Source organism: Heterodontus francisci, chromosome 19 (genome assembly GCF_036365525.1).
Source record: "Heterodontus francisci isolate sHetFra1 chromosome 19, sHetFra1.hap1, whole genome shotgun sequence".
In the NCBI taxonomy this organism is placed as follows: Eukaryota; Metazoa; Chordata; class Chondrichthyes; order Heterodontiformes; family Heterodontidae; genus Heterodontus; species Heterodontus francisci.
In genome coordinates this window covers 59,593,304-59,615,326 of record NC_090389.1, presented here as the reverse complement: position 1 = coordinate 59,615,326, position 22,023 = coordinate 59,593,304, and the positions used below count along the sequence as shown (strand labels likewise).

The 22,023-nt window shown below is 42.9% G+C and overlaps 1 protein-coding gene across 4 annotated transcripts in view; it reads right to left on the bottom strand.

Moving 5' to 3' along the window:
* chdh (choline dehydrogenase) overlaps nt 1-22,023 on the bottom strand; it is an 83,561-nt gene that overhangs the window by 41,679 nt on the left and 19,859 nt on the right. For 2 of the 4 annotated variants that reach the window (XM_068051726.1, XM_068051723.1), the window contains exons 2-3: nt 12,643-13,522; nt 5,975-6,126 (exon numbers count right to left, since the gene is read on the bottom strand). In XM_068051726.1, coding sequence (XP_067907827.1) covers nt 5,975-6,126; nt 12,643-13,399 — 909 coding nt within the window. In that variant the 5' untranslated portion in view covers nt 13,400-13,522. Of the gene's footprint in view, nt 1-5,974; nt 6,127-12,642; nt 13,523-13,620; nt 13,727-13,771; nt 13,848-22,023 lie in introns of those variants that run through there. The other 2 variants (XM_068051725.1, XM_068051724.1) reach the window with 2 other exon arrangements.

Here is a 22,023-nt window from a genome sequence, read left to right as displayed (position 1 = left end):
GGTCAGGCAGCATCTGTGGAGAGAGAAACAGAGTTAACATTTCAGGTCCTGAAATGACAAACCCAGCACTGCGGACCCTGCAAAGTCCTCCTTACTAACAGCTGGGGGCTTGTGCCAAAATTGGGAGAGCTGTTCCACAGATTAGTCAAGCAACAGCATGACATAGTCATACTCACGGAATCATAACTTAGACACCATCATCACCATCCCTGAGGTGGCGACACAGTGGTATACAGTCAGGAGGGAGTCACCCTGGGAGTCCTCAACATTGACTCCAGACCCCATGAAGTCTCAGGGCATCAGGTGAAACATGGGCAAGGAAGCCTCCTGGCTAACTGCCACCTACTGCATCCCCCGCCCGAGCTGATGAATCAGTGCATTTCAATGTTGAATATCAACTGGATAAGTGGCAAATAACATTCGCGCCACACAAGTGCCAGGCAATGTTCATCTCAAACAAGAGAGAATCTAACCATCTTCCTTGACATTCAATGGCATTACTATCGCTGAGGCCCCTATTATCCGGGCATTACTATTGACCAGAAACTAAACAGGACCAACCACATAAATACAGTGACTATAAGAGCAAGGGCTGGGGGACTTCAACGTCCAGCACCAAGAGTGGCTCGGTAGCACCACTACTGACAAAGCTGGCTGAGTCCTAAATGACACAGCTGCTAGGCTGGGTCTGCGGCAGGTGGTGAGGGAACCAACAAGAGGGAAAAACCTACTTGACCTCGTCCTCACCAATCTACCTGTCGCAGATGCATCTGTCCATGACAGTACTGGTAGGAGTGACCAGTGCACTGTCCTTGTGGAGATGAAGTCCCGTCTTCACATTGAGGATACCATCCATCGTGCTGTGTGACACTACCACCGTGCTAAATGGAATAGGTTTCGAACAGATCTAGGAACTCATAACTGGACACCCATGATGCGCTGTGGACCATCAGCAGCAGCAGAATTGTATTCAATAACAATCTGTAACCTCACGACCCGGCATATCCCCCATTCTACCATTACCATCAAGCCAGGGGACCAACCCTGGTTCAATGAAGAGTGCAGAATGGCATGCCAGAAGCAGCACCAGACATACCTAAAAATGAGGAGTCAGCCTGGTGAAGCTACAATACAGGACTATTTGCATGCCAAACAGTGGAAGCAGCATGCGATAGACAGGGCTAAGCGATCCCACAACTAACGAATCAGATCCAAGCTCTGAAATCTTGCCACATCCAGTCATGAATGATGGTGGTCAATTAAACAACTAACAGGAGGAGGCAGTGGCATAGTGGTAATGTCACTGGACTAGTAATCCAGAGCCCAGGCTAATGCTCTGGGGACCTGGGTTCGAATCCCACCATGGCAGGTGGTGAAATCTGAATTCAATTAAAAAATCTGGAATTTAAAAAAAAAGCTAGTCTAATGATGACCATGAAACCATTGTTGATTGTTGTAAAAACCCATCTGGTTCACTAATGTTCTTTAGGGAAGGAAATCTGCCATCCTTACCTGGTCTGGCCTACATGTGACTCCAGACCCACAGCAATGTGGTTGACTCTTAAAAGACTCTGAAACGGCCTAACCAGCCACTCAGTTCAAGGGCAATTAGTGATGGGTGATAAATGCTGGCCAAGCCAGCCATGTCCACATCCCACAAAACAAATTAAAAAAAAATCCCTATCCTCAATGATGGGATAGCCCAGCACATCAGTGCAAAAGACAAGGCTGAAGCATTTACATCCACCTTCAGCCAGAAGTGCTGAGCGGATGATCTATCTCGGCCTCCGCCCTAGGTCCCCAGCATCATAGATGTCAGTCTTCAGCCAATCCGATTCATTCCACGTGCAATCAAGAAACGGCTGAAGGCACTGGATACTGCAAAGGCTATGGACCCTGACAACATTCTGGCAATAGTACTGAAGACTTGTGCTCCAGAATTAGCTGCACCCCCAGCCAAGCTGTTCCAATACAGCTACAACACAAGCATCTACCCGGCAATGCGGAAAATTGCCCAAGTGTGTCCTGTACACAAAAAGCAGGAGAAATTGAAACCGGCCAATACCGCCCTATCAGTCTACTCTCTATCAGCAAAGCAATGAAAGGGGTTGGTTGACAGTGCTATCAAGTGGCACTTGCTCAGCAATAACCTGTTCACTGATACAAAAACAAGAAATGCTGGATTCACTCAGCAGGTCTGGCAGCATCTGTGGAAAGAGAAGCAGAGTTAACGTTTTGGGTCAGTGACCCTTCTCCTGTTCACTGATGCTCAGTTTGGGTTCCGCCAGGGCCACTCAGCTCCTGACTTCATTTCTGCCTGGGTCCAAACATGGACAGAAGAGTTGAACACCAGAGGTGAAGTGAGAGTGACTGCCCTCGACATCAAGGCAGCATTTGACGGAGCGTGGCATCAAGGAGCCCTAGCAAAACTGGAGTCAATGGGAATCCGGGGGGAAAACTCTCCACTGGTTGGAGTCATACCTAGCACAAAGGAAGATGGTTCTGGTTGTTGGAGGTAAATCTCAGCCTCTAGATATTGCTGCAGGAGGTCCTCAGGGTGATGTCCTAGGCCCAACCATCTTCAGCTGCTTCATCAATGACCTTCCCTCCATCATAAGGGCAGAAGTGAGGATGTTGGCAAAATCTTCAACACCATTCACGACTCCTCAGGTGCTGAAGCAGCCCATGTCCAGATGCAGCAAGACCTGGACAACATTCAGTCTAGCTGATAAGTGGCAACTAACATTTGCGCCACACTAGTGCCAGGAAATGACCATCTCAAACAATAGAGAATCTAACCATCTTCCCTTGACTTTCAATGGCAGTAGCATCGCTGAATCCCCTGCTACCAACATCCTGAGCGTTACCATTGGCCAGAAACTGAACTGGACCAGCCACATAAATACTGTGGCTACAACGGCAGGTCAGAGGCTAGGAATTCTGTGGCAGCTAACTTGCCTCCTGTCTCCCCAAAGCCTATCCACCATCTACAAGGCACAACTCAGGAGTGTGATGGAATACCCTTCACTTGCCTGGATGAGTGCAGCTCCAATAACACTCAAGAAACTTGACACTATCCAGGACAAAGCAGCCTGCTTGATTGGCACCCCATCTACCACTGACACACTGTGGCAGCAGTACCACCTACAAGATGCACTGCAGCAACTCAACAAAGTTCCTTCGACAGCATCTTCCAAACTCGTGACCTCTATCACCTAGAAGGACAAGGGCAGCAGATACATGGGAACACCACCACCTGCAAGTTCCCCTCCAAGCCATACACCATCCTGACATGGAACTATATCACCATTCCTTCACTGTCACTGGGTCAAAATCCTGGAGCCCTCTTCCTAACAGCACTGTTGGTGTACCTACACCCCAAGGATTGCAGCGGTTCAAGAAGGCGACTCACCACCACTTTCTCAAGGGCACTTAAGGATGGGCTTTAAATGCTGACCTAGCCAGTGATGCCCACATCCCATGAATGAATAAAAATATGCCCCCCCAAAGAAATAACTAATTCACGATTCATGATTACAGGTTCAACTCGAGCAACTCTACAGGGTGCACGCAACAAAGGCTTGGTGAGGCAATAAAAGGAGGTAGAAATATGTAAGGAGATAGAGAAAAGTGATAACTGAATCATTAAGAAAAGCAACAATGGTTTGAGAAGGATTGGTGCACTTAACTGCAGCTTGTGCCAGTTTCTTTTTGCTTTTATTAAATTTGAGTCTTGTGAATGTTGTGTAGATGTGCCCGTGAACATCCTTATCTCTGCAGCATCCAGCAAACCAGGGGTCTCCTTAAGTGTTTTCTTTGTGGGTTATGTAGCTGCATATTTGGACAGCTTTGGAGTTTAATCTAGGAACCCATTCATTTAAAATAAAAACAGAAAATATTGAAATTATTCATTAACATGACATCGAATTCTAATCTAACCACTCTCTGCGTAAAGAAGTTCCTTCTAAATTCCCTATTGGATTTATTGGTGACAATTGTATATTTATGGCTCCTAGTTTTGGACTCGCCCCCAAGTGGAAACATTTTCTCTATATCTAACTTGTTATGGTAAAGATATATACAAATTTAATAAGTTCCAAGGCTCTTCACAGATTGTTGTTAAGAAATGGCATAGATGAGGAAGATGATTTTGGTGCGAAAATTCCTTTAGGCCTGTTTTTAGGCATCAAATGAGTATGGAGCACGCACTTGGCTGGCCCAAAATTGAGTTTCAGGCCTCATTATTACCTGAGCAGCCTGCCAACTTCTGTCATGCCTCCACAGGCAGCATTCCTTCTTCTTCTGACGCAACTAACCTCACCCGCATACACTCTATTGGCTCCTCCAAGGGCAAGTGGTGAGAGGTTCGAAGCCCCCCCCCACTCTCAAACCAGTATCCCTCCTCATTCTTAGCTATCTGTTTTGAGGTTATCTTTTGTAAAAATTCAGCTCATTTTAAAAAAATAAAGAAACCAAACCATTTGAGGAAAGGCACTGCTCCTCTACCTTCCTCTCTATTTGGTCTCTCTGTCAGTCTCCCTCTGTCTCATAGGTGTTAGAAATAGAAATGGTCTCTCACAGGAGTGAGAAATGTGTGCCAACAAAATATAAGTAATTAGCCAACTAAAAAATTAAACTGATGCATTTTTAAAAAATTGAAGTATCACATGGATCTTTCTTGCGATTGTCCACATCTCACCTCTCTCTTTGACCCCACTCTTTCTCTCTCTCGCTCTTTTCCCCCCACCCCCACCCCTAGGATTAACAACTCTGGTTGAATGTATTCCTGGCCATTTCATCATATGACCTCATGCAGACAAATAGTCCACCCCCACACTCCAGCTCCCCGACACGTTCATCCTCATGGCACACCCACCTTCTCCCGCCAATTGGAAAGCAAACAGGCTCTTCATTATCCGAATGGATGGTCCTCGACTGCCAGTCAAAACAGCAATTGCCCCCATTTTGAGTATTATTATAACTAATAAAAAAAAAGTTTTTTTTTAATGCCCCTATGAGTTTTCTCCTTGCAGCAATGTCTGATCAATCTTTCATTTCTGGATACTCCAGGACATTCCTATATGGTTGGCTACTCTACTTTCTCCTTTGGACCACAGTCTCTTTCTAAATACTGTAGAAGACAAAACAAAGCTACAAGAAGTGTGCAATCACAAGTAATTGTTTTGATCCAATATATACAAAGTACCTATATTATTCACACATGAGTGTATTTACACCTAATCTGTACTAATGCTTTGTCTTTCAACACACCATTAACATATTGTTTGCCTTTGCTCCGTGAACTTTTGGTCAGCTATGTGGCCTGGTCCAATCTGCACCTTCTCCTTTGTTATCTCTTGCCCCACCCCCACCTCACTTGCTTATAATCTGTGACTTTTCTAATATTTGTCAGTTCCGAAGAAGGGTCACTGACCCGAAACGTTAACTCTGCTTCTCTTTCCACAGATGCTGCCAGACCTGCTGAGTGATTCCAGCATTTCTTGTTTTTGTTTCAGATTTCCAGCATCCGCAGTATTTTGCTTTTATTACCTATATTATTCCTTTTTTTAACATGAGAAAAGCTACTGAAATTTGTCCTTTAGCTTTTCTTTAAATAATCCTGAAAGATGAACAAATATTGCTAGAAACTGAAGAAAAATAGAAATGCTGCACATGCTCAGACTGTACAATCTAAATTCAGCTCACAGCATCACAGAAATAAACAAAAATACAGATCCAGGCTTTTGGAAGAGCTGCAGGCTTTCAATTCAAACTCTGAAGAAGGGATAAAAAGGCACAAAAAAGACAATTCAATGGATACATTTAATCACATTACTTTGAGACAATTTTTCTCTGGCAATTCCTGGAACTTTGACATAGAACCCTTAATTTGGACATCCCTTCAAGTGTAGGTACATGGTATAATGATTAGAACAAAACTCAGTAACACCACATAAATACGATGCTACAGTACCTTTATTGGTAGTCCAGCTTGAATATATTCAACTCCAACGGCTTTGGTGCCATCAAGCAAAATTCTAGTTACAAATGTTTTATCTTCTGCTGTTAAGTTGCTGCGCAACAAACCAGGGTGTAAATAGGCACTAGCTGCACTCCATCTTTGCCCTGAAATACAGGAACATTTTGACTGAAAGTAACAACTGTTTATGCTGCACAGGTTTTTTTGTAATTTATAATGACAAGATATAAAATAACATGCATTACAAATTTTGTTTATCAAGTCAATTTGCCATGAATCGAGCAATGCCTTAAATAAAATATGTCCCCCCATAGGGTCTTTAAAATAGATTTTTTTTTTTTTTTACAGAACTTACACCATAGGTAATTATTTTAGAACCACATATGGCATATAATTTTATATATTTCCCCTTACCCTGACATTGTGCTCACATGGTGCCTATGGCATACTTTGGTTTGCAGTTGTGTTTTACACCAGGGCTATATGTAATCCCAAGGGGGCGGCGCAGTGGTTAGCACCGCAGCCTCACAGCTCCAGGGACCCGGGTTCGATTCTGGGTACTGCCTGTGCGGAGTTTGCAAGTTCTCCCTGTGTCTGCGTGGGTTTCCTCCGGGTGCTCCGGTTTCCTCCCACACGCCAAAGACTTGCAGGTTGATAGGTTAATTGGCCATTACAAATTGCCCCTAGTATAGGTAGGTGGTAGGGAAATATATAGGGACAGGTGGGGATGTGGTAGGAATATGGGATTAGTGTAGGATTAGTATAAATGGGTGGTTGATGGTCGGCACAGACTCGGTGGGCCGAAGGGCCTGTTTCAGTGCTGTATCCCTAAACTAAACTAAGTCCAGGAAACTCAGGTTAATTGGTATCTATAGTTCTTTGTCGTTGGCTTGCATTATTTATACAGAGGTTTAGAAAAGGTATTTTGAGCACTGCTGAGCGATTGGTGGGTAGATCCCAAATCAGAATACCAAGATAGGTCAGCATCAGCAACTTGAGATACATGCAAATTAATGGCAATGTGGATTTAAACTTCATATGTAGCCCTTCATGTTCTATGAAATGCACCCATGTGGCTCAGAATGACAACAACATGGACAACTGTGGCCAACAGCAAGTGGTACTATCTGTATGTTCATAATTGCACATGCAGATACCACTTTTGCAGCTTTTGGTCATCACTGGATATAACAGCCTCCATGACTACAATGAGACAAGACATCAAACTCCTTTTCTAAACAAAAATTGAAATGGTGAACTCTCATTCTGGTATTTTCAATTTTGCACAGTGCCATTACGACCATGAATTTCCAAAATCCCCTGACTTATCAAAATTATTTTTATTTGATTATGAAATTAAACATTTGCAATCCTCCTCCCTCCTCATTTTCTTTCCATGGTAGCATTCTGCATGCACACACTAGCCAGAATTTTCCCAGCCCATTGGCGATGGGGTGGGAGACGGAAGGACTGACAAAATGGCAGGGGAAACTTTTGGAAGGGGAGTCCAATGCCTTCCTGTTGCCATATCATATTGTCATCAGCAGGAAAGTTGGCAGCCCTGCTGCCTGCCAGCTGGCCAATTGAGCCACTTGTGGCCAATTAAGGGCCACTTCCAAGGGCATTTTGCCCTCGTCGGGAGAGCCCACCACTGAGTGGGTGACTGCCCATTGAAACCTGGGGGCCTCCCAGCGGGCCCTGGGCGGGTCGACAGCATCCTTTAGGGGCACTCCCTGGCCTGCATGGGGCCCCTCGGCAACAATGGCTGCCCTTGAGGCAGCACTGCCACCAGTACTTCACCCGAACCCCAACCCCCTGCTCCAAATCACCAGAGTCTGACTGCCAGGCTCCATCTTCCCCAACCTACCCGAACTCTCTTCAAGGACGCCTGGCCATTGAGGCCCACTCTCCCTGGAGCTGCATCGTTAGCAATGACCACTGCTAGCAGTGGCGCTACCAAGACTACTGAGCTGTCAGCCCATTCCTGGCGATGGGGCTGCCATCCTTTAATGAACTGCAGCTTTGGCGACCGCCTGTCATTTAGATGTCACCAGCAATATGGCACCCCAGATCCTGCCACCCGAAGTGGGTTTGCCTCCCGCTTTCAGCCCCGGCGGCAGGCTTTACTGGTAATTGGCTAAATTCAGCTCACTGTCTTTTCTCATTCAGGATCATTAGCCAATCTATTGTACAAATCTCTTCACATCACAGTTTGCGCCACTCCTTGGTTAACTTCAGTGCCAAGAGACAGTCTTGATCAATGTAGGAAAGATTCTTTCTCAGCAGTATTCCATGCATTGGCCAATGAAGGCAACGATTACAATTGCAGGAACAGCCCAAATACCAACTGAGACGGCAACTCAATTAAGATCACGCACTTGAAACTCAACACACTGCAGGTACTGGTTAGACCATCTTTCGTAACTTTCAAGAAAGAAAGCACAACAGTTAAGTGAGCATGCAACCAAAGATATGGCCTAAATCATCAATGTAAAATAAAAATCCTTGACAATTATGGAAGAAAAAAAAATGTATCTTATAATGAGTTACTAGAGCCAATGCATAACAAATTAAATTAAAAAATCCAATTCATTCCTGTTTTGTGCCCTTCCTCCATGAAATTCCCATATAAAAGTAGCAAACTATTCCACAGGGATGCAAACAATTCAGTAACGTCTGGAACACATAACGTGTATACACATGTACACAAAAAACAGATGTGGACAGAACCAACTCACACATTTCCACATTCTCGGAAACTGCTCCAGGTATAAGGAATTATACTGGATCTCTCTCAATTTTACATTATGTCAGAAATCAACCATACTTTCATCCCAAAATTCTTCTACTATCTGGAAAAAATGTTTTAGACAAACACTTCCTCCAATTTTCTCCTTCCCACATTTGGGCTGAATTTTATGAGTGCGCCGCAGTTTGCATCCCACGCGGATGCGCCGTCCGAGCCCCTGCGATATTACGCGCGGGGATTCATTTAAATAGAGGGGGTGGAGCAGCCGTTCCCGATGACCTAAGGGGGCGGCCGCTGCATCCCTGGGAAAGGCGTCAAGCGCCAGAGCGCAGGCGCCATTTTTAAAGGGCTTTAAGCCCTTAACACACATTTAAATTTTTAAAGATGGATTGCACTTAATATGTTTGTAATAAATAATTAGGAGATGGAGGCCCTTAATCAACCCCCCCAATGGTCACTTCATTGCCCAAAATGACCATCCATTGATTTTACAAAGACCTGAACTTTCCCCCCAACCTTCAATCTTCCTTCCCACCATCCCCAAATCCAATTAAAATTGATTTTGCTGCTCCTCCACCCCTCCCGTCCTGAAAAATCTATTGCGCCCCTCTCCCCACCAGGTTCTCGCCCGGAACTCTGCTGAGTTCCAAAGGCGTGCGGAGCACAAATAGCAAAAGTAATATTGGCGTGGACGGCAACCACCTGCAGGTTAAGTTAATTTGAATGTCATTAGGGCTCATTTTAATATGGAGATGAAGGGCCTGCCACCTGGCTGGTGGGGGGGGGGGGGGAACGGGGGGGGAAAAGAAGGGAAGGGCCACACCGAAGTGCCCCCGCCACCGGTAATATGCGGCAGGCCCTTCTCAACGTCGCGAGTCGAGGCGGGGCCTCTCCCCACAGCATTTTCCAGGCCCCCGCACCTCGACCCAAAGGCATCGAGGGGCTGGTAAAATTCAGCCATTTATGTGTGAGCTCAAGAAGTGAATAACGGCAAGTCATTTGATTGTTGAGCCCATTACTCATCACATCCAAATTCTGTCCTCACCTGCCATCAGTACACAGGTACTTTCCAACAGAGGTCACTGAGTACAGATTAAAACAGGAGCTTTGCACAGCAGTGGAAATGTTAAGTCACTGCAAGTCAGCAATTGAACCTGTGACTTTTTGATTTGTATGATTCAATACCACAAATACTTCTCCAGTCCGAAAAAGAAATCTGTTGCATTAAAACTGAATTTCTGCTGATATTCTGTAAATGTCCATAGAAATTGTCGTAAAAGGATTACAGAGAAATATGAAATGTTAAGCCCATCTGCCTTTCAGATGACATGCAAAAGATCCAGTGATGTTTTGTTGAGGAAGAGGGGAGAATTCTCCCACTGTTCTGGCCAACAGTTGTCCTTCTACCAACAGAGCTAAAACTGATTAATTGGTTATTCACTCCATGACTGTGGGACCTTCCTGTTCACAGATAAGTTTGCTTACGCTACAGTAACTACACTTCAAAGCAATTAATTTGCTATGAAATGCTTTGGGACATACTGAAGTCCTGAAAGTGTCATAGAGATACAAGTTCTTTATTTTTTCAACAAATTTAGGGAAAAAGTAACATAATTTAGAAAGTTGATACAATCAGAAAAAAAACCCTCGAGTGGGGCTATTCGTCTGTGTTTAATGCTGCAATGAAAATTTGTATCCTTGCAGAAAAAAATTAATAAACTCCTGCAGCTTTCCACTCCTGCACAGTCAAATCAAAACGTGACTATTGTCATGGAGCTGTTTTCCCCCCTGTTTAAAGCAGTGTGCCTTTAAGAGTCTGTTTCAAAAGTGTGCCTTTAAGACTGAGAGTTGCTCTCGCCCTGGGCACAGTGTGCCAGCAGCTGCACCTGTTTCCTAGGCAACAGCAGGAGAGAGAAGCCACATGCTGTATAGTTTCAATTTAACTTTATAAAGACCGGCTAAAACTAGTTTGATCTGGAGGCCAGCGAAGCATGCTCCCTGAAGGAAGGATCTCTCTCTCTTAGCAGAAAAATCTACATATATCTTCAGGCTATGTATTACTTAAGGAAAGAAAAAGACCTGGAAAAGAACATTTGCATTGTTGGAGCAAGTAAATTTCTTTTTACTTCCAAACTCTTAAGAATTCTCTGCGTCAGCAGTGATTTGTTGTTGTCTGTTTGCGTTTGCTGGAATTCTCAGTAAAGTTTCTACTGGAAGACTACTCAAAGGGGCGGCACAGTGGCGCAGTGGTTAGCACCGCAGCCTCACAGCTCCAGCAACCCGGGTTCAATTCTGGGTACTGCCTGTGTGGAGTTTGCAAGTTCTCCCTGTGTCTGCGTGGGTTTCCTCCAGGTGCTCCGGTTTCCTCCCACAAGCCAAAAGACTTGCAGGTTGGTAGGTAAATTGGGCATTATAAATTGCCCCTAGTATAGGTAGTTGGTAGGGAAATATAGGGACAGGTGGGGATGTGGTAGGAATATGGGATTAGTGTAGGATTAGTATAAATGGGTGGCTGATGGTCGGCACAGATTCGGTGGGCCGAAGGGCCTGTTTCAGTGCTGTATCTCTAAACCAAACTAAACTACCAATTTTAAAATCCAAATAGACCTGTTGCTATACTCCTCGTTGAAAGAACTATGCGCACCTGCTGAAACTGAAGTGCTTTGAACATCTATCCCTTAAAGACAGTTCGTCGAATTTGCCTGGAGACTTTGAGTGGCATCTGACTATTCTACTCTGGGAGACCTCACCAACCAGGAACATAAATCACCAGGACTTACAACCCAGCTACTTATTTATTCCTAAGAAACATAATTTTTTAAACCGGTTAACCGTTGGTTTTTGAATGTATGTGTGTGCGCATGAAGGTTAGGATAAAATAAGTTATTAAGTTTTTTAGACATAGGTTTGTCTCAATGGTGTTTAAGATTTAGTTTATTAATAAAGAGTTAATTTGTTGCTGTTTAAAGATACTTGGTTTGGTCGGTTTTATTCTGGGGGATTAATAAAGTGTTTAATTTCAGGATACACATGGTCAGCAAATTTAAGGAAACAGAAGATTTTAGTATGTTTAAGGAAGTGAAGCATCACCATAGCATTGAAAAAACAGAACATTAAAGGAGTTTTATGACCAAGAGCAGAGACATAGCAACCACTAGTAATTATATCACAAAGGAGGAAGAGGAGGAGATATTAGTCCAGGTGCACATAGCAGATAGAATGCACACAGAACATTAAAGGAGTTCTATGACCAAGAGCAGAGACATAGCAACCAATAGTAATTATATCACAAAGGAGGAGAGGATGGTCAAGGTGCAGAAACCAGACAGAATGCACACAACCTGCCAACAGCACAACTCTTGGCAATGGGTCTATGGCAAAAGGGTCAGCTACCTGGGCATAGCAAAGAAACAATGCATGAGCTAATTTAGGTCAGCAACTGAGATCTAAAACCTGTTTTTAAAAAAAAAGACCTGTATGGCTAGTCAGCCTCTGTAATGCACTACCAATGCCACCCTTTCATAAAGTACTTTGAATTTTTTTTGCATGAGGAGCACTATAGAAAGCAACTTATTTTGGGATAATCTCACTCTTCCCTCCCTCCCCACTGTATTTCCACTACAACAACATTCAGAACTTGTCTGTAAAACGGGCCTTTAGAATTTGGTTTGCAGAAGTACTGCTCAGAGCTGCATTAACACACACCTTGGCACTTACACTGGTTAAGTGACACGTTAGTTGTGTGACAAGTGTTAATGGATCACAAATACAGGTATGCAGTTATTGAAACAAACAAAAACTAGTCAACCAACAGAAATCCCATGTTTCAGCTACACATTCCCACAATTACAGAGTAAATTTCAATTTCTCAAAGAGTAAAATATATCACACATCAATCATCAACTTTCAATACCTTTGTAAATTGTCATATCCATCCAACCAACTCCCTCTTGCTGGAATCCATTCATGTCATCAGTAAATGGGTAGCCAGCTTGTTGCCCAGCTTCAAGAAAAGCAACATGAAGAGGGTGTTTTGTCTTTCCACGTGATACATGTAATGGTCCATTTCCCCCTCTATACATGTCAGCTCCTAGTTCGTGACACTGTGCCTTCCTAAAATAAGGAAGGCAGTGATCATAATCCCAACCAGTAGCACCTTGTCTCTCCCAACGATTATAATCCTCTGCGTGCCCACGGATATATACCATTGCATTCAATGAGGAGGATCCTCCCCAAACACGACCTCTAGGCCAGTACATTACACGGTTATTCATGTGCTTCTGAGGTGTAGTATGATAATACCAGTTATATTGATCATCGCAGAGATTGTATATCAAGGCAGCTGGCATATGAACTTTCCACATTAGTCGTTTGCTACTCAATAGTGTATCTTTAGGCCCTGCTTCTAAAAGCAGCACTGAATTATTGGGATCTTCAGAAAGACGGTTTGCCAAGACGCATCCAGCAGAACCTGCTCCCACTATTATATAGCTATATGCTTGCGACTTTGCAGCACAGGTTTTAGCCGATGTACTTAAATTCTGGCGCTGTCGGAACCTAGCAAACAAACTGCTTGACACATTCACTTTTGTGATCTCAATCAATCTATGCATATTTCTAGCTGCAACAACAGTGTGCGTTAAAACTGTCCTGGAGGTGTTGAACATCATTCTGTCCTGCTTTATGTTGGTTTGATGTGTTGGTCCTGGAGAACAAAATTGTTTTGGTTGCCAGTACGAAGTACAGTTATAAGTACTGTAATTCTAATGTTCAGTGCCGTTGCTCCTCACAATCTATGGAGAAAAGATAGATATTCCTTAAGATTCACTGCACATACAAAAATCTAACATAAAACACAAAGCAAATTCAAGTTCTAAAAACAGGAATATACCATATGAATTAATCATTGAACAAAAGCAACTGTATTTCAAAAATCAGTAGCAAGCATTTGTGATGTATTTAAAACAACTAAATCTGAAAACAGGTCAAACTATATATTTTACAGAAGCAAGGCTAGCAGCTGCAGCCAATACAAACTTTACCGTTAAACAAATTAGAAGCCAGACTACTGCTGAACTATGTAACAGTCACTTTCGTGACACGCCCAGTTAATTCTAGGTAGATCTCAGTGAGATTTATACTAGTACGCAAAGGTCACTGCCTTAATGATAAATGCTAGGTACTCATTACCCCAAACAGTTAGAAATTTCATTTTACAGCACTAAATATGTATCTCTGCACACAAGCTTTATCTTCCTAAACTTCACAGATGAATTACAATAATCAGTGCAGTAAATAACTGGCTTTCCACTGTATTCTCTTGACAGAACTTCAGTAAACCATTAGGGAGCGAGGGATAGATCAAATAATTACAGGGCAGTCAATCTAACCTCAATAGTGGGCAAATTATTGGAATCAATTCTGAGAGACAGGATAAACTGTCACTTAGAAGGGCACAGATTAATCAAGGACAGTCAGCATGGATTTGTTAAGGAAAGATCTTGTCTGACCAACTTAACCAAATTTTTTGCAGTAATGAGGAAAACTGATGAGGGTAGTGCAGCTGATGTAGTCTACATGGATTTTAGAAAGGCTTTTGACAAGGTGTCACATGGTAGACTGGTTAAAATAAAAAGCCCATGGGATTCAGGGAAATGTAGCAAGGTGGATACAAAATTGGCTCAGTGGCAGGAAACAAAGGGTAACTGTTGACGGGTGCTTTTGTGACTGGAGGGCTGTTCCCAGTGGCGTTCCACCAAGCACAACTGCTAGAGTTCTCTGAAGGAAAAAGCAGCGGTAAAGATAGTATACGAGATGGAACATTATCTCAGTAAAGTCTGCTAGAGTGGATTTTTTTTTTTAAACGTGAGCCAAACTGTACATGAATATAAAATGGAAAATTTACATCCTTGCCAAAGTTTTCAGAGAGGAAAATGGTTAATGTGGAACTACAGCAATGGCTACTCTGATTAAAGTGTACAAAATGTGAAGATCTGCTTTTAGAGACTAATTCCTGTTCAGTATCTTATCTTGCAATTGCAGAAACACTTCTATAAGAAATGTTTTTAGAAAGGCTCTATCTGCTCTATAAAGGTGCTATCATTTAATAGTTTTACCAACGTTTCAAATACAATGTGCAACACAGTTGGCAAAACAAAGTAATACACATCAGACTATGCCCCATGGTATAGAGTTATTTAGAATTATGAAGGTCATAAACTTCTATCTGTATCGCTACATTCTGGTGTTAACTTTTGCATCAGTCGTTGGCATTTTGCAAGTGTTCATTACAGAAGCACTTGTAATACATAGAATTATAGAAATTACAGCACAGCAACAGGCCATTCAGCCCAACTGGTCTATGCTAGCATTTAGACTCCACAGCAGTCTCTTCCCTCCCTACTCCATCTAACACTACAAGTATATTCTATTTTTTTCTCCTTCATGTACTTATCTAGCTTCCCCCTTAAATGGACCTATGCTATTCTTAACTACTCCATGTAGTAGCGAGTTCCACATTCTAACCACTCTCTGGAAAATAAGTTTCTCCTGAATTCTTTACTTGAATTATTATATTTATGGCTGCTAGTTTTGGACTCCCCCACAAGTGAAACATCTTCTCTACATCTACCCTTCATAATTTTAAAGATCTCTATTAGGTCACCCCTCAGCCTTCTCTTTTCTGGAGCAAAGAACCCCAGCCTGTTTAGTCTTTCCTGATGGCTAGAATCTCTGGTATCATATTTGTAAATCCTTTTTATACCTTCTATATCTTTTATTCTCTTCTTGTAACATGAAGATCAGACCTGTGCACAATACTCCAGGTGTGGCCTAATCATGGTTGTATACAAGTTTAACATAACCACTCTGCTTTTCATTTCTATTCCTCTAGAAATTAACACCAGCACATTGTTTGCATTTTTATGGCCTTGTTAACCTGCATTGCTACTATTAATGATTTATGAATTTGTACCCGATTCCTTTGCTCTGTTTCTCATTTATGCTCTTATTTTCCAAGGAGTATTCGGCCTCTTTATTCCTTCAACCAAAATGCACCACGTCATACCTACTAATATTGAAATTCTACTGACATTCACAAACCCATTCTGCAGGTTTGACATTTTCTTGTAATAATTCATTAAAATTATATAGCTTTGCATGCATTTACCAACTATAGGTTAAACATCAGTGTAAAACCTCACACCAATGCCAAACTTCAGTTATATCAATTAGGTGTTAAGTTTATAAATGGACTTTGAACAAAGTAAGGCCCCCTCCTTCAGGATTCATGCTGCATTTGTACTAGAAGTGCAATGGCAATCTGAACTGTTATTCATAAAAACTCTAAAAAATATTATTGGTAACTACTATTCATTGGATTTATACAGATTGCCATACAGATGTAAAATTTGATTTACTCAACAAAATACAGTAGAGGAAAAAATAGCTTACGCTATTCTATAACTGAGTCAAATGAACTGTACAACTGTTTTTAATTCAGAAAACAGGGATGAGCAATAACCCACTGTCAGGGTCTATTTCGGATACCTTGGCTATATATACAGATCAATTTCGTGTATGTTGAAGGTTTTTATTTTTAATTTAAATTTGACTTTGTCAGGAGTTTTTCTGAATATTGCTCAAATTTCTTGAAGCATCCCTTTTGGTACCAAAGGTAGCGTGAAGTCAGTGGCCAAGAGTTTAAATTACCCTTCTTTTTGATCCTGCAACAAAAAGCAACATCAACTTTTAAAATTTTACACATGTTTGTGAACATGTGTCCATTAATTCACAGGATAGAAGTGCTGAAAAATGGAACATCCTTTCAACTTTTGTCACCAATTCTGAGCACCAAATACAAGGACATATTCGCAAGGACAGCACATCCCGACAGTCATCTCCCAGAATGTGCAATGTGTCCTTTGTTTTTCATAAATTGGATTTAGTATTAATAGACATATATAAGAAATTATTTTAGTTTGTTCATGATCTTCAGGTGACTGCAAAACCACACTCATTATCATCTGCGTAAACTAGTTTACCTCTGATGCAGGAAGAAGGTCATATACCTCTTCTGTCAGGTTCAGCTGAGTATATGTAATGGAACAGTTGTCTGTGGCTTTATTTTAGCCACTTTAATTGCAGTTTTCCTTTTCTCATGATCAAAATATTTGTTTTTGCTTCTGTATTGGGATAGAAAAGCTGGAAATCTTTGTTTTGCTAATCACATCATGGTTCTTTGGCTTCTAATGCTCATCCACATCCTTTATGTTTTCTACCTCTGCCACAAAAAATTCAATATTCCTGACAGTTTTCCCTCTCATTTTCCATCTTTGTAATTTGTCAGCAGACTACATTCAAAATCACAAAGGCACTTTATATATATCACAATGTTATATATATGTTTTATATATGTCACAAATTTTTAAATGTGTTTTATTTTAGTTCAGTACTTCGTTGGAATTTAGCATCACGTAGCTCCTGTCGAACAGCTTACTTTCCAGCAGAGATGGAGGTCATAAAGGTGAGGCAATAGCTGGGACTTTCCATGCTCGAGCAGTTCGGCTGAGATTCCGTCCTTGCCGGGTGCCCTACTGTTTGCCAAGTGGTCTATAGCCTTTTCGAGCTCCAGTGATGAGGGTTCTTCATCTAACTCATCCATGACAGGAAGTTGCAGCAGAGCATCAAGTGTAGACTGAGAGATGTCCAACTCTCAGGAGTACAGCTCACAGTAATGTTCCACCCAGTGGGGCATCTCTTTACTTCTGTTGATGTGTACTTCACCATCTGCTAACTTTAGGGGAGCAACTTTGATGATGGCAGGGCCAAGTGCCTTCTTGATCCCTTATGTACATAGCTTGTAGATTTCCTTTGTCACATGCAGTTTGGATTTCTTGACACAAGATGATCCAGTATGTGTTTGTGCAGTACCTCCCTGTCCTTTGCACCGCTGTCTTGGCTACTTTCAGGTCGTGCAATGTCTTAGCTGCTGTGGATCATGTAGGCTTTATTTTTTGCATCAATGACAGATATCATCTCCGCTAAGCAGGTCTCAAACCAGTCCTTGTTGCAGGTTCCGCCTTCACCAAATGATGTTTATGCTGCTTCATAGATGATTGAGCTTAGTGACTTCCAAGCTTCAATGTCAGTGTTAAGGGTTTGGTGGGTAGCAGGCATTCTAACAACAATGCAAAGTGCTAGTATTTGGCTTCATTACTTATGCAAGGGATGCTGATGCGTGGCAGGCCATCATATTTGGAGCTGTGAAACTTTTGGGGGGTGCACCTTCACTCTGCTGCTGATAAGAGAGCGGTTGGTGTCACAATCTGCACTTTGGTAGGTGCGGGTGTGAACACTGGGTATATTGTGCGACCTTGTGATGACTCGCTCTAGTTGGTGTCAATGTCCAGGTCTTGGGGGATGCCATACCTTGTGTCGATGTCTGCCCTGGAAGAAGGTGCCGGTGATGTAAAGCTCATTCAGGACACAAAGCTCAAGAAGGTGTTGTCCATTATCTTTAATCTTGCCCACCCCATGACGAGCGAGATATGTTGGTCGTGAATCACTGATTGCCCCAACACGCAATGAAGTCACCCAGCACGATTTGCCTCTTACCATTTGGGAGGTTCCTCAGAATGGCACCTAGGGAGTCACAGAAATAGGGAAATCCTGGCGTTTAGAATTGACACGTAGATGCACATGACGTTGACTGTGCCTCCATCAGATGATAGCCGCAGGGAGATGAGGCGCTCCGGGGTTGCTACTGGTGGCTCAATTGGCTGTGTCAGCCAGTGGCTCACTGTGAAGCCTACACCACGCTCACAGCGATTTTCAGCATTCTTTCCATGCCAGTAGAGCCTATGTTGGATAATCTTGTTTTTTGTAGAGCAGCAATGTCAACACCAAGCTGATGTTGCTCACGGTCAATCAGGGCTTTCTTGCGTACACTTGCTGTGGTGTGTAGGTCATTGTTCATTCCAGGGCACATAGTCCTCACATTCCAGCTTCCAAGCCGAAAGGCTACCTCTCTGTTTGCTGCGTAGCTTCTGTATGGTGAAGTAACCAGGGCAAGAGGACCAGTGCGGTGCCCGAAACTCCACTGCAAGGATGCTTGCGAGCATCACAAGCGTGGAGGCCCTAAATCTCAACTATCGCACCTGGAAGGCTCTAGCTGATGAAAGAGGGAGATGGCAACACATCCTGTGGACTGGCATGCACTACCATGATCACCAGTTGCTACGGCAGCTTGGCAACAGGCGTCAATGCCGAAAACAACTCTCAGTGTCACTTGGCAGCTTCATGTGCAGCACTTGTGGTAGAACCTGCCTCTCAAGGATTGGCATTCACAGCCATCAGCAAAGGTGTACCAGAGAAGACACCCCTCCTAAATGGATTGTTTGCTGCATGTCCATCATCTTTTATAGATGGAAGGATGCCAATACACTTGGTTGGACAAACTAGGGTTGCAAAAGGTGTTTGTTTCTTCTCCATTTCAAATAATTAGTTGGCCTTTTATCACATAGCTGATGATATACCTGTTCTTAAAGTGAGATTCATTACTAGTCATGTGATTTGAATGTGACAATTGAATCATGGAAGAGGGCTGTTTGACAGGAGAGTTTAGAACCAGGGGGACACAGTCTCAAGTTAAGGCCATTTAGGACTGAAATGAAGAGAAATGCCTTCATTCAGAAGGTTGTAAATCTTTGGAATTCTCTAAACCAGAAGGCTGTGCTTCTCAGTCATTGTGTATATTCAAGACAGAGGTCAACAGATTTTAGGATACTAAGGGAATCAAGGGTTCTGGGGATAGTGCAGAGGGATGGAGTTGAGTAGATCAGCCATGATCATATTGAATGGAGGTGTAAGCTCGAAGGGCCAAATGGTTTACCACTGCTCATTTTTCTTATCTTATGAGGACAGATTTAGTAAAATGAGGCTATACACTCTGGCGTTTAGAAGAATGAGAGGCGATCTTATTGGAATATACAAGATTCTGACAGGGCTTGTCAAGGAAAATGCTGAGAGCCTGTTTCCCCTAGCTGGAAAGTCTAGAACTAGGGGGTATAGTCTCAGGATAAGAGGTCGGCCTTTTCGGACTGAGATAAGCAGAAATGTCTTCGCTCAAAGAGTTGTGAATCTTTAGAATTTTCTACCTCAGCGCCTGTGATGCTCACGCATTGAAGATATTCAAGGCGGAGAGCGATAGATCTTTAGACTCTAAGGGACTCGACGGATACGGGAATCGGGCAGGAAAGCGGAGTTGAGGTTGAGTACCAGTCATGATCTTATTAAATGGAAGAGCAGGCCCGAGGAGTCATACGGCCTACTCCTGCCCTTATTTTTTATGTTCTTATCTGAATTAAAAGGTGTGCAAAGGAAACCCGACCAAGCCCAAATGCCAGACCCGGAAGTCTGACATGACCCGGCCCGAATATGACACGTTGTCAGGACCCGACGTGGTCGGGTCGGGTAGCAGGCCTTTACCCATATGTAAAGGCCTGCTACTCGACCCAACCCCGACGGGATCCGTCGCACGTGGGGTGCGGGTTGGGTCATGTCAGGCTTCTGGGCCCAGCATTTGGACTGGGGTCAGGTTTCCTTTGCACACCTTTAAAATTGGAATACCTCTGTGCTGAGTTTTCATTCATTGCGAGTTAATATAAGGAAGCTGAGCCACAGGATCAGTCTTAAGCGAACAAGTGGTATTTCAGCAACTTGAATCTGTTTCCTGTGTCATGCTAGGCCCCCACCTGCCAAGAATAAGGCACATTAATTTTGTCATGAACATTGATTTTAAACTGTTCCTGGAGTGAGGGGAAGACTTGCTGAACAGATCAGCCCTGGCTGGAAAAGACATTTGCATATTAACAGACAGTGCTTGGAAGAACAAAGCCGCCATTCCCTAACATTCAACCCACAATGGACTTTTGATCACCAGACGCTGAAGGTGGGGGAGCTCGCATTCCAGGTTGACTGCTAAGATGGCCGAATACACAAACGGACATGGTCAAACCAGTAGTCACATGACTAGCCTGCTGGGCAACCTGAGTTTTTTGAATTTGTAGAGTTTGGGCAGAAAGCAGTTTGCTCCTGAATTGAAAAGACCTCTCCTGGCTAGCTTGCCACAGCCTGTCCTGTCTGCTCCCACCTCTTTCTCACAAACCTCTGAATCCACTGAAGACACATGAACCCCAAGAGAGAAATGTCTCCTACAGCGAACAAGGTTTAAGAAGAATACTGGGTAAAGCCTGGCTCGGGTATAAAATTAAAACCTGACCCGGGTCAGAGCCCTTTAATTTTTTTTCATGCCTGACCCGGCGCAAAAATATCAAACATAATATTGAAACAGAAAAAAATTGTAGATTAAAAAGAAAATAATGCCACCAGCTAATGGGAATGGCAATTATTAGTACAATTGGGAAATCTACATCAGTATTACTGTGTCAGAGAATTCCCAGACTCTGCTAGGGTGCATAACCAACTTTTGTCTATTTTAGATCCCCACTACTTATTTCTTCACCTACAATATTGAGGAAGGAGGTACTTGTAGCATTTGTTGCATTCAGGTCACTGTACAATTTGAGTGGACATAGAGGGAAATTTCTAGCTTACAAACTTATGGAAATGACACAGAAAGGCTAGCTGCCCATCAAGACTGTCCCACACCAAGACAGCTGGACCATCATGGCTAAACACTTCTTTCCTCTCCCTAATTCGCATCTAAATCTACTAGCAGTGGCAAAAAACATAATACCCTTAGGCCAATGAGGGGAAAAAAAAGTAAATTTCCTCTCCAATGCCCTGCTGCCCTGGCAGTCGAAAACCTGTCCAGGAGATTACATGGATCACGTGTTACCTATAAAGAAACTTACCTTCTATATGACGCAATTTTTCTCAGAGTCAGGAACTGATCAAGCTCCCTCCTGAAGCCACTGAGAAAGTCAGCACCCACCACATCAGCTGACAATGTATTCCAAAGGCTCTACATTCTCCAGGAAAAGAACCATCTATCGCCCTGTCTATTCCCATGAGTACGTGGTTTGATATACATTTTTTAGTTAAGCTCATAGATGGTTTTCTCTCTGCAATGTTACTTGTCTGCTACTGTGAAACAGTCAGTTGGCAAGTAATGGGACAAAGGCGTGCTTTTGAAAATCAATCAACATTACTTCTACAGCCATTCTAGCTTGTTTGAAATTATCTACATTTGATGGGAAAATATTGTATTAATAATGCTACACTTTTCTAATGTCTTCAAAATGGTTTTGACATGAACCGAAGTTGAGAGAGA